A 19,081-nucleotide genomic window follows, 5' to 3' on the forward strand; every position below is an offset into this window, starting at 1 on the left:
TTTACCTTTCTATGAATATTTGCCGGATTTTTTTTTTACCTGACTCAGTCATACAGCTTTTTTTATAAGAAGAAAATTGAAGTGCTATATATCTCAATATATTTGATTCAAAATGTTTCCCCTAATTAACATTATGATGTATGCAGTGAATATGCAATTATATTTAATTCAGTGTAATTAAGAATGTGATATATTTAAAATAGTGATTCATTTAATTGATCTATAGGACAGATTTAGCTCATCTATAGATAATTTAAATCAGTCTTGCAGACAAAATTTCAAAAAATGTACTATCTTATAAAATCTTTGCCAGTTCCTTTATATCACCTTTCTCTCCTCTTTGACCATGACTAAATTAACAGAAGCATTTGAATATATACTTTATTCATAATCATTCTTTGTACAAATTCTAGCTAGATATAGTAATGGTTTTCTGGGAAATACATATTTCGAAATAGAAAGTCCCTCTTTGTCTAGAGCTTTTCATACGGTTGACTGAAAACTTAATTGCTTTAATTTCAGGAATTCTTATTTCCCTAAATTTCACTCATGTGTTTTTTTTATTAAGTAGAACTGGGAGAGAGGAGAGCGTGGAACTGACTGCACGCAGGGAGGCACAGAGCTTTCAATTTCAGGGTCTGGCTCTGTTTCTTATAGACATATTTTAACTCTTTACAGTCTGTACTCAGATGTCTAAGATGTTGACACTGAATCCAGAATTCTCTGTAAAATACAGAACAGTCAGCTCTCTGGTAGAGCAAGTCCTTCTCTTTGGGGTCCTTAATGCATGGCCAGACTGTTAGGGTGCCATGGTAAAATCCTAAGAATCTGAGCAAGTTGTTTTGTGCTATGAAGAGGACTCCGTCTGATGTGCTCAAGCACAGTTGAAAAGAAAGAGGCTTCCGCAATACTTCTGTTTCCACTAACTCCCCTTGAGTAAGTAATCCTGCCTTATGGCTTCAATAGCCATGGCCTGGAAGTCCTAGCAAGGGAGCAAAGCTGGGGGGCAGAGTTAAAGAGGCTTCAATTTCTTTCTGTCCTAGCCAGAGAGGGCATGCTCTGCGGTTGTGTGTGCAGCCAGACAGCCATGAGCACAGCATAAGCAGGCATCTGTCCAGCCAGCCACAGGCTGAGCATTGGTGATTCACAAGGTGATGGAAGCTACTGTGGCTCTGCCCTCACAGCCTCGTGGTGATGACCTAACTCTACACACCCCGTGGCCTTCTCTTCCGAGGACCAGCCCTGTCTCCGCAACTGCCTTCAAGCTATGTTTGAATATGCCATTGGTGATGTTCAAAGTCATCACTTTTCTCTCCAAACTGATTTCCTCTTCCAGCTTCCTATTTCTCAATGCATCAATAGCTACCCTCTCTGTAAGTTTGAGATCTGAACCATCTTTGAGTCTTTCCTTTATTCTTTTCTTTTCTTTTCTTTTCTTTCTTTCTTTCCTTCCTTCCCTCCTTCCTTCCTTCCTTCCTTCCTCCTTCCTTCCTTCCTTTCTTCCTTCCTTCCTTCCTTCCTTCTTTCCTTCTCTTTCTCTCTCTCTCCTTCTTTCTTTCTTGCTTGCTTGCTTGCTTGCTTGAAAGGCTGTGGCGCTGTCACGCAGGCTGCTGTGCAGTGTCACAATCTTGGCTCGCTGCAACCTCTTCCCTCCTGGGCTCAAGAGATCCTCCCTCCTCAGCCTCCAGAGTAGCTGGGGATACAGGCATGTACCACCATACCTGGCTAATTTTTGTATTTCTTTGTAGAGATGGGATTTCGCCATGTTGCCCAGGCTGGTCTTGAACTCATGGGCTCTAGCAATCCTTCAACCTCGACCTCCCAAAGTGTTGGGATTACAGGCATGAGCCAACATGCCTGGCTGATTCTTATACACTCTTCTATTGAATTAAAGGAAATCGCCTACATAGCCTCCTACAGTCTGATTCCTTTGATTTTAGAATCTTCTTCCTTAAGCCCACTTCTACAACTTTTTGGCGTAATGCTCCCTAAATACCTTCTCAGCATGTCCTGTGACAACCATGCTAACCTAGCGGAGAACTTGGGTCAGGAGTGGCCCTGCCCTTCCTGGCTGTGCAGCTTTAGGATTCCTAGATCTCTAAACCTCAGTTCTTCACTTGTAAAGTGGGAAAACACATATCTATATAACAGATTTGTTTTGAGGTTTAAATGAAATGAATCCAGTGCCAGAAACATATTCAATGGCCACTTCATGTAGAAGACCTACAGTAGACTGATTAATGTCTTCCCAAAATTCATGTCCACCTGGAAAGTCAGATTGTGACCTTATTTGGAAATAGGCTGTTTGATATGTAATTAGTTAAGGATCTTGAGATGAAATCATCCTGGATTTAGCGTGTGCCCTGAGTTCAATGACTGTTGTCCTTATAAGAAGAGGGGACACAGAGAGACATGGTGGACTGCCATGTAAAGACGGAGGCAGAGATTGGAGTAAAGCTGCCACAACCTAAGATGCCTGGGACACCAGAATTGCAAGAGGCAAGGAAGGAGTCCTCCCTAGAGCCTCCAGAGGGAGCATGGCCCTGGCTGATGCCTTGATTTCCAACATCTGGCCTCCGGAACCATGTGACGATAAATTTCTGTTGTTTTCAGCCACCCAGTTTGTGGTAATTTGTTATGGGAGCTCTGGAAAATGAATACAATAACATATCATGTGACAAGCTGTTCTAGGTGCTGAAGGATATGGCAGCAAATAAAAAAGACACAAATCCCTGCCTTGTGCAACTAAACAGTTATTATTATCACTATTGTTGGTCTAGTGAGTCCTCATAATGCCTATGAAGACAAAATCCAGTTGTTTAGATCAATGAGCCTCAATTTCGTCATCTGTAAAATGGAAACACTCATACCTACTGAAGAGAATTACTTAAGTTCATAAGTAAGGTCATCCATGACTCTCCAAAATTTGTGGATCTGCTATCTGCCCACTGTTATTTTACATTATTCTCTAATGCAGGGGTTGGCACATGTTTTTTGAGAAAGGGCTAGATAGAAAATATGCTAGTCTTTGAGGGCCATAGGGTCCCTGTGGCCTATATGTGTCTGTGTGTGTGTGTGTGCACACGTGCGCGTGTGTGTGTGTGCGCGTATGTGAGTGTTTAACTGTATAAAAAGGGAAAAAAGTGCAAACAAAATAAGTTTTCACTTGTTGAGTATATAAAAGCAGGCTATTGTTTGTCAATCCTGGCAAATGCTTCTACCTTGGGTCCAACCTCTACATAGGGAGGCAAAAGATTGACACATACAATAGCTAACTGATGCAAAGTATAAGAACTCAGCTGATAGTTACATTCTGAAAACATGGTACTGGCAGTAAATCCTCTGAGACTAGGAAAATAATAAGATCCGTGTGGGCTTAAACAGCTGGAGAAGGCTCATGGTAGAGGTCGAAGTTGAGCCAGTTCTTAATGGAAGCTGGATTAGTAAAGAGGAAAGAGAGAGAAATACTTGAAGCAGAATATATTTTATGTATATGTGTGTATGGGTTTATATACATATGTGTACAAACGCATTTAAATATAAATGAAATAAATAAATCCTTTTTTCTTGAAGTACCACCACAATTCAAAAGAATCAATTCTACAATGATATGGACTTTGGAATTCTAAGTGTTAAAACGTTTGCTTCTTTATCATCATTTCCTAAGGTGAATCAGATCTGAAGCAGACTGTGTCCATGTGTTTTCGGTTAGCAGCCTTCATACTGCACTTCAATCATAGCCAGGAGTGACAGAGTGATTCATAAAGAAAATTGTTCCCAGCTAGGAAGGTTTTAATGCTGAGTGCAAAGAGGTTTTCTGCTTTCCTCTACTTAGTTGACAGAAACCAAATTTCAGTGCACTTACTCATAGAAGTATAAGAGATTTTCAAAAGACACAACACCAATTACCCTGCGCTAACAAATAAAACAGAAGTAGTTCCTCCTGGAGGTGATAAGAGCCATGGTCTGTTTATGCGCCTAACAGTGTCACACTCAATAGAAACAGGTTGGTAAATGTCTTCACGGAGGGCCAGGAGAGATGAATGATGGATGTAACAAGAATCCTTCAATTGTGCCGCAATATATCGTTCAAGCCCACGAATATTCTAGCCTGCCATTAATCCAACTGTCATGACCTCTTATCCCTCCTTTCCCTCTTGCCACCGTGGAGTGAGATTCTTTACTTATCTGCTCCCCTTGTTTCTGATAGGACCTGTTCATCAGAAACATCCATCTGTGGGCTCCCCTTCCCAGCGGACAAGGTCCCTACCAGAGGCCCTTACTCAGTTCTCACTGCGTCCACACCAAGGCCAAGCTCAGGAAAGCTTCTGTCTGTACCAAACATGTACTTGGTGCCTTGGAAGGTTGCCACTGGGATTACCATACTGTGGCCACAGGAAGGATGGTGTTGATAAAGACCTTTATACCCTTAACTTCTTTTCCTTAACCCATATACCATTTTCAACTTGAAATCATAGATTGGTGGCCGATAGTGAAAATCTGTGGATTTCAAATGAAAGCTTCAAGGGTTATCTCTACTGGTGTCACTGCTCAAGCCACTCCCACTAAAGCATTGCGTAAAGTCCCTCTTACAGATAGTATCACCCGCTCAAAGGGTGAGTGCTGTTGAAAGGCTTGAGAAAACCTTATGAGAGCAGAGAAAGTATTCTCTCTTTCTCCTCTTAATGACTTTAATTCTGAGTTCCAAATTTCGATTACAAAGCTCTGGAATTCCTATCTATTCACCCTCCCTATCTTGATCTTTCCTTTTCCTTTCATTTTTCTCCTTCTTTGTTCTTTGATCAATCTTCATTGCAGACTGGTGAATGGAGCAGGGTGTGTGTCGGGGGGAGGGCAGGGGCATAGGTAATAGTTAGTGAAACTCCCCAGTTTTTCTTCAGTGCTAATTTAACTCTTGAAAACTCCTCAATTCTATAAATTAGTGTTTAGGGATTTAGGGGAGAGACCGAAAAACTGTTTTATCTAAATAATTATTTTTATGAATCAGCATTCTATTTATAGTAATATATTTTACATACAGGACTCTGTCATACTTCTTTGCTCATCTGATAAATGTATATATTGTTCAGGCTATTGTTTTGGTGCTGGGACTGTGGAGATAAATGCCATAGTTCATCCCCTCAGGGGGCTAATGATGGAACTGTTGGACACATTACCACGGAGTGTGGTAAGAGACACGGTAGAAATAAGCAGAGTGCTACTAGTGTGCTCAGGAAAGGCAACAAATCCTGAATATGGGGGGCAGGGGATGAGGTGAAGGCTAGGGAAAATGTCCTGGGGAAGGAAATGCTGGCGTGGAAGTTTTAAAGAATAGGGAAAAAGTGTTAACCTGACAAAATGAGTGTTAAAAGGAATCTGAAGCAGACCAAGCTACACGTGTTAAGGCAGGGTTGTGAGGGAGGCTGATGGATTCTGGGAACTACAAGAATGACAGGTTGCGGGTAGGACAGGGTGGCAGTGCTGTGCTTGAACCATCTCATAACAGTTCACAGAGCCAAGTCTGCACATCTCTTCCTCATTGTTGTTCTGTGACTAATGCTGTTTCAGTGGTACCTTGAAACTGGCTCAGTGGGATATTTACACCATAGAAACTGGCAAATGCTACAAATTAGGGGCCTCTGCTGCCCCTACCCCCTGAGTTTAACATTTACCAGCACATCACTGGGCGTGAAGGAGGACCAAGAAATAGTCAGGGCCAAGGACAGAAACTCCTTAAATATCATATTATTATCCCTCAGATTATCATCAGATATACAAATAGGTTTGCTCTTAACAAAGATTACTTACTCCAACAGCGCTTTGGATACAAATAGATTGGGTGGATATGAGGAGGAGCCATTAAGGTCTAGTTTTATCTTATTGGCATCATTTTCAATACACTAAACAAAAAAAAAAACCTGTCTGGAAAGATAATATACAATTTTCTCTTTCTGCTTTGTAGAGAGAAGAAAAGAAGTAAAGATTTTTAAACTTTATATTTACTATGAATGAAACCAGGCTTTATTTTGAAGAAGGAATACAAGACTGAATTAGAGTACGCTAATGAAGAAGTCTCAGATAGGGTAAATGATTCCTTGGAAATATTAAATTTCTTGATTAAATAGATGTTGTTAGTTGTCCCCAAAACAGCAGCTGGATAGAGTGCTTAAGAAACTCTTAAATGAAGCTGGAACACAAGAATGAGAAAGTCAACATGGGTTAATGACTGAGCAAGGTTGTATAAACTATTACTTAATCCCAATTGAGGGTTTTTGAGCCACTGGGGAACTGGGTTCAGATTGATAGACAAGAATAAGGTTAGCAGGAAACACAGCATTAAACAAACAACAGTTCAGTTTAATTTGTGATTTACCCACACTTCAGAGTACAAAAGGAAAGCTTTGCTGATAGCAAGAAAGGTAAAATGAAGCCATGCCAATGTCGTTATTAAAATAATTGGCCAGCCATCCACTGGAACAGAGATTTTATTTATACATTGGCAGTGAAAATAGAAAAAGTGACTGTTTCTTAACTAGTTCTTGAACTACCAGCGTACAGGGTATTAACTAAGGTGCTGGGAGTTTTAACAGCTGGTTCCAAGAGCCAAGTGCATACAGGGGAAGCTTTCATATCTAAAGATCACATAAATACTTAATTAATATTTACTTATGAAAATTTAGGTGTTTACTTTCCAAATATTTCATAATCTTTCTTTTTTCATGAGTTCATCTGCATTCAATTGGATTGTTATCTCATCACCAGGGTTATAAGACATCAAATAGCATATAGTTAACACCATGGTTACCCTAGATTTCACAATAATTTGGAGTGTTTTTTTAAATAAGAAAACTTTCTTTTGCTAGGTGTGGTGAAGTGCTGGTGTACATTTTTTTCTGTGATTTGTAACTGTGCCACAAATAGTGAACTCCAAAATTTCAATACCGAGGTCAACTTGTTTTTCTGTGCAGAATCTACTAAAAAGAAATGGAATAGGAGCAATTATGCTACCTACTCAGCCTAAAAAATGTAATTGCTACTCACGTCTCATGATTTTTCATAAGCATTTGGTTTTAAAAAGAATCTAGACAGAAAATCTCAGAATTAGTCACAATTTACCATACTATAGTATTACTTTTCAAAGCAGGCCTCTTTGTATATAAAGCGGGTCCTCTTTGTACATGTCAATAATCTCTGCTTTGACCTTTTGAAATTAATTACAAGTTTTACCTACTTTGTTAAACTGCTACTTATATATTACAAATCATTTTTCAAACACAGACTAATATCCTTAATATCGGGCCAGTAACAGAATTGATCTTGTGTTTTGCATGCCCAACTCTACTTGAATCAGTACCTTTCCTATAACAGTTCTGAAAGTGAGAGTGAGTTTAGTTGGGAGTAAGAAACATTGCTCATATTTTTCCACATTGGCTCCAGATAAACCCAATGTAATTGGTGTTTTTCACATTAGAAATACTTCTCAATTACTCTTACTAATATATTTATTCATTCTTGTGTACCATGATGTTGGAGCCACAAATAAGTTTACATTTAACAAATCATCAGTTAAATTATGCCCTATTAGAAATTCCTCTTCTTTATTCATTTAATTCAGTTCCTTAAGCCCCAGGATCACCTAATTTGACCTCATATTCATCTCTATTATTGTACTTTAGAACATTTCCAGAGTCTTGGAACTTCTCATATTATTGAATACATGAAGAAAAATAGTCTCACTTTCCTATTATTTTTCCTGAGGTTGTGTGTAACCCCTATACACAGTGTACTCTTGTAAACAGTTTTTTACACTCAAGATTCTGGTCGCCTTACGGGAAAATAAATAGTCCTCTGCCTGTAATTACAGCCTTCAGGAAGGGGCAAGCCGGTGACCTCTCTGACTTGTAGGCACAGGAATAAGCCCTGAAGCCTCCTATTCCCTTGGAAAAAACCCCTTCTTTCTTGGCCAAGCAAAAATATAAAAAATGAACACAAAGAAAGGTGAATATTTCTTTTGATGCCTCACACATCTTTTTACACCTGCATTTCAAATCTTCCTGGTCTGTAGAGATGACTAAAACGATACTGCATATGATTCAGTCACACTTCAGCAATTCAGATGGTCTCTGTTTATTGTGTGAACACATAGATTTCTTTTGAGAATCCAAGTTTTTATATCAAATAAAATCAACACTACTGTTTATGATTTGCAAAGCATATGCTTAGGTACAAAGAAGCATGACAAAGTGCCTGCCCTACAAGACATAAACTTATTTAGATATTTGCATGATTAAATATATATAGATGAACAGGATTAAAATGAAAGAGAAAGGCAAAATGTCTCTGTAGGTAAAGATGAAGGCATTGCCTGTAAACCAGAACAATATAAAGACGGCGCTGACTGGAGAGCATTCATTTGTACTTTCATAGGTGCTCATGATATCCTTGTGAGCACTTGTCTCTCCTTTGGCCCTCCATGCACATGATTCTCATGAGAAGGAAATGGTCTAAAAATGGATGCAATTGTGCAGAGTACAGTGCACAGAGGCAGAAAGACAATGTGACTTGGGATCACTTCAGCATCACATTCCCTTGAGTTCTATTAACGTTTGTAATTTTGATAGTTTCAAAAGTGCTTATTTCGTGTGTTCTCAGATTCTTATGTTTCTCTTGGTCATAAAACTTATTGGTAATAGGGCAATCCCTTCCTCCCCCAAGAAGAACATGTTCTTCTGACAAATAGGGTACCAAGTGTTGGCCATAGAAGGAAGAAGAGGGAAACAAGGAAGAAACAACTTGGCTTATGTAAGAAATAGTGATTTTCAAAGAAGCTGATTAAGGTGACAGGCCAGGAAAGGCAGTGACTGTGAGCATGATTTAAAGTATATTCTTAGCTTCCAGTAATCTACTTATTATTTTCTTCATATGAAGAAGAACCACATAATAAAAAGTAACTTAATTCATTTAGAAATCAAAAGAATGTTTAAACACATTTACAGTTGTTTATTTTAAGGCAGGAAATGTTTTAAGAAGTTACATTCTCCAGCATCATACTACTTCTTGCGATGTTATTCTAAGTGTAAGATAGTATGCACTCATGACCGCAAACCACTTAAGAAAGCTGATTGAAGGTAGCAGCTTGTAGTTAAGATGTAAAGGTTGCGAAACAAGTAATGACTATTAGTTTATATATTTGCACATGTACTAAAGACATACTGCTTTCTTTTCTAAAGTTTTAATCTTCATGTAAAAGTTAGCTTTCACCTCCTCAGGACAGCCTTTCGTGACTCAACTACCAAATTTAGATATTCCCTCTCATTTGCATTCACAGATGTTTATTTCCCTCACAGCATATTTCATAAATTATCAAGATGTATTTGTTCATTGGTGTGACTGAATGTTTACTGTTATCTTCACTAGTCTATCTGCTTGTTGAAGACAGGTACAGTCTAGCTCATTCTCCACTGTAATACTATCAGGTTTAGAGACTAAATAAATATCTGTTGAATTTCTGGTTGAATCTTGGTTACATGAATTAATCCTTTCCTCTGTCTCCTGCTGAAAACAATGATTACAAGGTTTTGGCCCTTTTATGCACTAAATAAAATGGTTAGGCTTCTAGCACTTGTCTTAAACTAATAAGATAAAAGAACAAGCAGGTAATGTAATTAGCTTAAGATAAATGGAAAATATTGCACAGTTTATTGTCAAGATATTTTTTAGAGATATTCGTTTTCGCTATTGACTGCTACTGCATTAGTGCTTGTAATCTTCTTAGTGCATTAGCACTAAACACTATTGATTCACTCAGAGCTAACAGACCAATTTCATCTGTGCATTTTCCCCATTTCCCGAGCATGACTTCACCTATAGTTTAGTTAGTAGACTGGTTGCTAGATGCAAGTGTTAATCGGACATTTTAAATTTAAAGCATTGTTAGAAAATTTAATATCATACAAATTTACTTTTTGGATACACAGACACAAATTCTAGCTAATCATGAATAACTGTATGTTTTGAGATGATGATTCAGCAAACTTAATTTTTATAAAATCAGCCCTAGAAGAGAATGGTTTGCAAATCAAAACTAACCTTAATTCACTCCTTTTACCTGGGGCACGATTTGAAGTATCATCTACCATTTTAATGTCCTCTGACTGATGAACATTTTGGTGATTTACCCAAAAAAGACAAATGAAGTCACACTTTCCTCTGAATTCACAATGTTTTTTTGCTTATGTTATAGTTATACTGTTCATAAATCATTTTTCCCCATTTGTGATCACCAAGAATGGTTAAAACAAAGCTTTAGTCTAAATTAGCATACAATTGCTAGACATTTTTCTTTCCTCTTGTGGGGAGACTGGAAAATATTTTTGAAGTATATATGGGTAGCTACACTTTGTCTGCTCCAACATTAGCCTAGGTCTAGGGTGAGGTGCAGTAAGCTGCTTCCCAAGACAGAGTGAGGCTTTTAGAATAGGAAGTCAACATGGCTCAGCAAGTAATTCACATGCAAATGAACCTGCCTGGAACATTTTAGTTGGAAAAAAAGATGTAATTAGCAGACTGGAATGTATCCAGGATCCTAGATTTGGTTACCACATACACTATTTAAAAAAAAAAAAATTAAGGGAAGGAGTTTTAATGACTTCAGGAGTAGCTGAGCCCTTGGTTTCATTTTCCCGATAACGAGCACTTTACAGTCCTCCCTGGACGCTGGAGATGTGACTTAGGGCACATATCTGGGCTCTGAATCATTGTGAACTCCGTGTGCCCACTGAATCAGTATCTGTGCCAACCCATGAATAAGCAGTGGCAGAAATTCCTGGAGGGTCTTCTATCCAAATTCTGACAGGTCCTCATTTTTCTTATTAGACTGAGGAGATAAGAACATAGGGTGGGATGGCCACTGATAAGGCAGAAGTCTGAAGTAAGGATGTAATACCCAAAATGTGAAACAGTATTCAGAGTAAAAAATCCATTATTACTCAAGGAGGTTCATATCCTTATCAATGCAGCATCCCACATGCTTCCAGAAATCTCTAATCATGTTTATGTCAATGAAAATATCATGTATCAGAGTTGTGAATTCAAAGTTTTTAATTAACATTTGGACTTTACAAAAATCAACTTCAAGATTTCATTTTGTACAAACCCCTTCCTGTTTGCGACACCAGTTTTATCAGGTGAATCTCCGCGTAGAAATCAACTACCTAAATAAGACACAGGTTATAATGCCACCTGTTTGAAAGGACATTAAGAAGAATGTCAAATTAATTTAAAATGCATGTGGCATAGTTAACGCTTCATTCTCCACACAAGTGAGAGATATTATCAATCATATCATGAATTAATATAACCCACGGTAAAACCTACCCACAGTTTTGGTGACAGTTTCAGCATTGTGTTCTCTTGCTATTAGGTTATAAAAACATCATGCCCTTGCTTTTTCATCTTTTCTGGGGTAGAAAGGCCTGTGAATGAGCCACGTAATGGTTTAAAGAGCGGTAGCAAGAGGAAGGGAAAAAGCAAAAGGAATTAGTGGTTCATTTTGTAACATGTTTTCTAACACCCCCAGGGTGTGCCCAGCGATCTTAGGGGGCATTACAAAATTCTGGAAAGAAACTAATTTTAAATTTCTTTTAATAAAATAATGCAATATGCCACTTTTCGTGGAATGAGTAGCATGGATAATTAAAATAAAGAAGTTAGGAAGCAGTGACTGCCTGAGCCTAGGAGAGGATGAAGTAGTGTCTAGAGAAGAAAAATAAATGAAGTGTAAAATTAATGACCTTTTACTTACGTTTTTTAAAAAGTACATGGAATCTTTATACCTCAAGGATTTTCTTTCTTGCAAGATTTTGCTTTCGTAGCTATTACATTTGACATATGGCCAAGATATTTAATATTTAGGTTTGGAAGACTATCTAATATTAAGAATGAAGAATCCTTAACAACATTTTTCATATTGGATAACATTTTCTCATTTTTGAGCACAATAAGTAAAAAACTCTACAATCTGACTTCACATTTTTCATCCCTAATACAAAATACATTCTCTTGAGAGTGCTAGATTGTTTAAATAAGGCATGCCAAACCAGTATAATTACAGGGATGTTATTTGTAACATTGACTCCACATTCACAGTTCAAGTGGTGTGGGAGATTATAGATATATGGCCTATAAAAGTTATAAATCTTTGTTTATTTTATTAAATATTATGAGACATGCCCTGAGGATGACAGATCAATAACGGCCCTTGTGGTTTCCTGATGGAAGGCTGCAATTATTTTCTTCCATTACAACTTAAATGTAACTCGATTTTACTCATCTATCATCTTTATAATCATACTAAAGAAACATCACTGTATGTTTATTTTTCTGCCTATTCCTATTATTCCTTGTTTGCATCTTGTTTTAATTTTTGTCCTCCTTTAAAGCTGTTCTAATCACTTCGCTTTCTTCCTTTGATGGCTCTGAGTAGTGACTCTTTAACTTGGCATTCTGTGAAACGGAGATGGAAAATTACTACCTTAAGTTTCCTTTATTTTGGGAAGCAGTTGGCTACTCTTTGAATTTGAGTATAAATGATGTTTAAAAATAAGGAAGCCCAATACAAACAACCTATGAGGTTCACTTTTTCTAAAACTGCATTATCTGCAAATTCTTGAATGCAAGATATGACAAAGTACATAAGAGTAATATCTTATGTCATGCATACTTAGGATTGAAAGTGAGAGGAAGGAGAACAAATTATACCTTCGAACTTGACTATAGTACAGTTTTGATTCAATTGTCTTTCTCCCCATCCTCTGCCCCCTCAAACTACCACTGCTCCTCACCCCATCTTTTTTTTTGGAACTATTAAATCTTAAGAACAACATAATACAAATTAAGCATTATGGAGGCAGGTAACTTATAGCAGAGAGGGAAGTGAAAGACCCTTGTAAACAATAGAACCAGAAAGTGCCTCTTCCAGAAAATAATCCAATCATTTGAATTTGCCTTTCTTTATGCAAGTATTCCGTACAATAATAGCTGCTATTTATTTTGTGCCAAGGACCAAGTTGGGACCTTTTACAGATATTATTAATATACCTGTCCACACAATAGTCCTGCATGCAAGACGATGGGTTCAGAGTTTAAATAATGCTCTCATGGCCATCCAGATAGAAAATGGTGGAGTTCAGATTTGAACCCACATCTCTGACTTCAGTCTCTTTCCATTAGTCCATGCTGTCTCCCAAAGGGCTAAATTTATAGTCATCTTATTGTGCCACGTACGTCATACACATTATCCCAAATTTTCACAAAACCCTGTGAGGTACATATTGTTATCTGCATGTTACCAATGAGACTCAGCCTCCAAGAAGTTAGGTAATGCGGCAGAAGTCACATGGCTGGTATGCAGTAAACCAGGACTTCCACCCAGGTGTGTCTGGCACCAAATGCTTTTCCCCTTCACTTGATCCAACTTTGATCTTTAAGGTTGTCAAGACGTTGGTGAAAATATTTGCTACAAGTCTTTCAAATGCTTACCTATACAGCAAAACTTTGATAATAGAACTGCAAGAAAAGCAGTATTGTGTATTAACTGTATTTTCTGAAAGGTGAGAGCTATTTCAAGAACCCTTTTCTAATTTCAACTTTGATTCAATTTTTTTCCAGAATATACTATTTCACTTGTTTTAATAAATATTCTGTAACTTAGGGAACAGGACCTTTGCTGATTTGGGGATTTAAAACATTCTCTTATTCTGTATCGATTCTCATTTGTAGGAGATTGGGCCAATGTGTACTGATTCTCGTTTTTTTCCTGAAATTGTCACATTAATCAATCCCTTATAGGTAAGAGACTGTTAGAGATTCCACAGTCTTAAAATGAAATTCCACTTAATTTTAAGCAAGTTAATGAAATTTTTGCTACTGCTTATCCTCAAATAGAGATGAAGGTTTTTTCTCCCTACATATGGGTCTTTACAAAGGTTCTATTCATATTATGGGACAATTTTCTCAATTATTTTATTTTGAATAATAATGTGCTATTTAGGGAATATGCATTAGCCTAAAACAACTTCAATCAATACTAATTTAGGATGCTTACAGAGGTTGATTGATGAATGGGTAAAGGAGAAGGTAAAGATACTTAAACAGATTTAGTAATTATTTGTGGGTGTATAATCTCACAGTACTCAATGTTGGAAGTCACTGTAAACAAATTCTTTAGAAACACTTTCAAAAGCAACATAAGAAACAGACACATTGTGATGATCAAGAATATATTCTTATAGAACAACTGATACAGTCAACAACATTGGTATTCTATAAGTGGGCACTTGTGGCTTGGGATAAGTTTCCAGAAACAGCATCATATGTGGAGACAAAGAGTTCTGAAGCACAAATAGCTTATGGGTGAAGATGATGAGCACTGAGAATTATCAGATGACTCAGAGGGCTTTTGTGATGTCATCAATATGAGAAGATGCATGTGAAGAGTCTGCATAGACATATTTCATGAAATGTGAGACTGGGAAAAGCAACATAATATGTGATCCTAAATAAGCAAGTCAGGCCTGGTACACCTGCCGGACCCCTAAAATGTAAAAGGCCCTTCCCTGGAACTCCCATTATCTGATCTTGTGATAGAAACACTATTTGCACATGGAGGAGAGCTCAAGGAGTGCCAGGAAATCCCTCTTTCAGCAATGTGTCAACACTGAGGACTGGGCAGAAGCATAAGCGGAAAGTTACAGCTGCAGCTTTCTTAACTCTTGTTCGCAAGAGTCCCTTTATAAATGTATTAGAGATGTTAATAACAAAACTACAATATGTGTGTCTTTTCACCAAACTTGATGCCAAAGTAAAAAAACATTTCCAAGAAATTATTAAAAGGGTCACCTGATTTCTGGCCAAGTAAATCTGCCAAGACAAAATGGAGTCATCTTATTGCTTGAGAATCCTGCTAAACAGCTTTGATCTTGTAATCATTTTGTTTTTTGTGTGTGTGATGAATGGCTCTAGGTGCCTTCATTTTGGCATTAAGCTAGGAAATGATTATATGCTCATTATTGGAACAATCTGAGGTCTGGATGGGTTATACGAAGAGAGAGAATATGTGTAGTCTCAGTCTCAGAAAAAGTTTGATCTTTGTAACCAGAGAAGATAAACAGGCAAATAAATAGAGGAGGTTTGAAGGTATTTGTCTATGGAATTTGGCCAGTGTAAAAGTTGGCTTCCTTTGTAAGAAGACTATGTTGGCAAGTTCCATCTTGTTTCCCGCAAGAATTTTTGTGATGGGAGTGATAATGGTTTCAGGTGTGGCTAGTGCATTTTGGGAATTTTTCCTGGGCAATAAAATTGACCTGAATTTCATTGGATAATCCCATCTCTTTGTGTCCCTTGAAACACTAAAAAAGTCAAAGGGGTAGGATAAAATGCAGATATGTTTTGAGAATTTCTAGAATTGATAAGTATTTTTACATCTAAGGATTGAAATGTACAAAATTTAAAAAATGAGATATCAATATACCTTTATGAATTCTCTTTTTAATTTTCTTCTTGCCCTACCCCTCTTTTTAATTTTTAACAAAGAAAGATTTAAATAGCAAATTCATATGCTCTAGGAGCCCTGGAGGAATTCCTAATAGACTCTTTTAAAACTTGTGTCTCAGAATGAACTTACTGGGTGCAGAAAAATATCTTCTCTGTAATGTTATTAACATTATATTTTTATTTCCTAATCCCAGGTTTCTGAAAATCATTTTGTTTCCTTTCATTCTTTTGTAGTTTCTAGTAAAGAAAAGGGGGGCTTCATGAGGAATTCTATTGCTTCTTTGCAACATATATTAAATGTATGCAGGGGGAAATAAGTCTTAGTTGGAATGTATGTGCATGTATTTTATGTATATTCATAGACTTTGGAAGAGAGAGGAAGGAAGTTTTGTTTTTAGTTCACCAAAAGATGAACTGACTTTCTTGGAAGTATTTTCCTAGCATCATAAAAAGTTAACTACAGTTTCCATCTAGAGAAGTGTCCCAGACATTTCAGCAAAAGTCAACCAATTGTTTCTGAATTAATATGCCCTTACCCCTCAGCAAGTTAAATACTTTATGCTATTGAGGACATGTTTAATGTTCTTCCTGACTGCAATTATAACCTTTATATCTTATATTGAAAACTGCTAAAGTAAGTGAAACATACCATGCCAAAGTCAAACTGTCTTTAGAAAAGCTATAGTATTTGTTCATTCAGTTATGGTCATAGAAGAAACTCAAAGCCACAACAAACACTCAGACCAGGTGATCAACTGACTAGCAAGATAAATTCTCCAGGTATAGCTGGTAGCTGTTACTATATTTAAATCACAGCACCATGAATATCTCTAACAGCTTCTATGAAAATACCATTTCATATATGTATAAATAATCATCAACCAAAATATTTATGCTTATAAATATCAAATACCAACCAGGTAAAGTGCCAAGCTAGAACTTGGTAGACACAAGTCTTTTCCAGAAGGAAGTCCATGATTAAAGTCAAGCTCTAAAGGAAGGACTTGGGAGCAAACATCTCCTCTCTACTCTTACAGGTTGTTTAGAGAAGTATACTAGCTCATTTAAAAATGTTTTATTTACCAGCATTTCAGAAGAGAATTTTTTTTTTTTTTTTTTGAGATGGAGTCTTGCTCTGTTGCCCGGGCTGGAGTGCAGTGGCTGGATCTCTGCTCACTGCAAGCTCCGCCTCCCGGGTTCACGCCATTCTCCTGCCTGAGCCTCCTGAGTAGCTGGGACTACAGGCGCCCGCCACCTCGCCTGGCTAGTTTTTTGTATTTTTTTAGTAGAGACGGGGTTTCACCGTGTTAGCCAGGATGGTCTCGATCTCCTGACCTTGTGATCCACCCATCTCAGCCTCTCAAAGTGCTGGGATTACAGGCGTGAGCCACCGCGCCCGGCCCAGAAGAGATTTTTTAAAGTTAAGTTCCTTTAAATAATGTCAAGAATACAGATTAATCATTTGTATATCAGTGAGAGAATATAATCTCATAAGGAACAATTATTTAAGGTGTACAAATTAGCTTGAGCATCTTGTAAATGTTGCAGAGATTATATAGAAATGTCAATAATTATGTTTTATGGGAATTGCTGTTGTGATAAAATCTGCGTAAATCTGATCAGAACTACAAAATCTTATATGGGAAATAACTTTAATATAATCTGAAGTGTCACGAGCACACAAATCTGAATTGTAAAAATATTTTTTCTTTTAGTTACCATATTACATTTTAAAGATACCATTTTAGGTGTAAATGAAGATTCAATTTCTAAATTTTCTTGGAAAAAATCTGCAACTATTTTGGATAAATACCATTTACCAAGCACAAAAGAAGTCCTGGATATTAATTTTGAGACTGATACTTATTTCTAATTTACACCTCACAGTGTGTAAGTGGGGACTGATGTGACTTACCCTATTAAAACAGTGCTCATGATTGGGTCCATAAAAATGCTGGAGACATCTCACATTGTTTTTGTTGACGATCTTGTTGAAGAAGTCGTTGACATATTTGATAGGGAATGCACACATTGCAGATCGATCCATTGGTTCGGCAGAATCTGGCTTGCTTTGTGCGAACACCCCAAAGAGAATGTCATCATTCAGGCTGGCTCCTATTTGTCTAGCAAGCTGGGCCCCGGGCTTGCTGACATATGCAGCCTGAAGGATATTAAACACTTCCTTCTTTGTGGATCTCTTTTTTCTCTTTTCTGTGAGAATACACTCTAGAGGCATTTCCATGTAGGAGTGCAATCCAGAGTTTAAGGAACAGAACCTGATTATTCTTGTGTGAAAAGTCTGAGCATTTAGAGTTTCCCTTTGGACCGTCAAGAAGTAAATAAAATTGTTGCTTTCAAAAGCATGGATGTACTTAATGGGGTAAGAATCTCTGAACTCAGGTAAAACATCAATGTAGGACTGGTCCGTCAAAAACATAAAACCATCTTTCGTTTCCTTTAGCCTTCTCACTGATATCGAATGCAACGGATGATGTGGGAAATAAGAAGAATTTATGGTATTGCCTACAAAGAAGTTGATGAACCGGTCCTTTACAGATGAAAGGACTTTGGCTCCCAGGGCGCTCACCACACAGTCAGGGCACTGGCTGGGCTCTTCTATCTGTGGGGAGAATATGCAGTGAACCTCCGACTGTATGTCAGCAGTATGATTATGGGGAAAGACATGTCGCTGGCAGGTCCCTCTGTTGACGCTGCCACAGCTAATGAGTTGATCATCATAGTAGGTGTCGACAACCAGAGCCATGTTGATGTTATCTTTCCAAACGCCTCCTGATAAATTGGCTTTGCTGCTGCAGTCCTGACATGGGAAACAATCTGGGTGTTCCAGCACAGGCCCGGTCTTGTACTCAGCAACCTTCTGAAGGTCTTCCTCATTTAAAACATAAATGTAGTTGGTGGCACCGAGGAAAATGTGATGTTCATGTAGAATGACATTCTGGATGGCTGTTTCCGCGGTGAAGTTGGGAAGCTGATACTTCATATTCACATTCATCTCGGACTTTGCTAGTGCCTCTTTACACTCCCCATTGCTTCTCTGCACCAAGGTAAACAGGAGCACGAGGATGCCAGGTACAAGCACAGCGGGGGCCTTCATTGTGAGAGGTTTATCTGCCAAAACAGGTTCAAGGCGAGAGCAGTTCAGTTGTCAGAAACGAAGAGAAAACTGAAAGACCTATACCATTTAAATGACCAGAAATAAAGCTTCCCAACTGGACTTTTACATAGAAGGAAAACAAAAACTCTAGCCAGTTTCACATAAAGATGCATTGTGCGGTTGGACATGACTCCACATAGCTTAATTTTAGAACTCAAGCCATGAACGAATAATTTTAGAGAACCATTGAGATGCAAACAATGTTCTGTATTAAGGCTGATACAGTAACTAAGTTAGACTCATTCAGCAATGAAAGAAAAAACATAGCAACTTTCTTTCTTAACCCCTTGCTGGTTGTTTAATGTGGTTTAATAACTGTGGCTAATGACTAGGTTGATATTTAAAGTTTCTCTG

At 37.7% G+C, this 19,081-nt stretch overlaps 1 protein-coding gene across 1 annotated transcript in view; it reads right to left on the bottom strand.

Annotated features, from left to right (window-relative positions):
• Positions 1-19,081, bottom strand: part of MET (MET proto-oncogene, receptor tyrosine kinase) — a 118,653-nt gene that overhangs the window by 73,205 nt on the left and 26,367 nt on the right. The window contains exon 3 of the mRNA XM_011999831.1: positions 17,468-18,681. Coding sequence (XP_011855221.1) covers positions 17,468-18,681 — 1,214 coding nt within the window. The remainder of the gene's footprint in view (positions 1-17,467; positions 18,682-19,081) is intronic.

This window comes from Mandrillus leucophaeus, unplaced genomic scaffold, assembly GCF_000951045.1.
Source record: "Mandrillus leucophaeus isolate KB7577 unplaced genomic scaffold, Mleu.le_1.0 Scaffold603, whole genome shotgun sequence".
Classification (NCBI taxonomy): Eukaryota; Metazoa; Chordata; class Mammalia; order Primates; family Cercopithecidae; genus Mandrillus; species Mandrillus leucophaeus.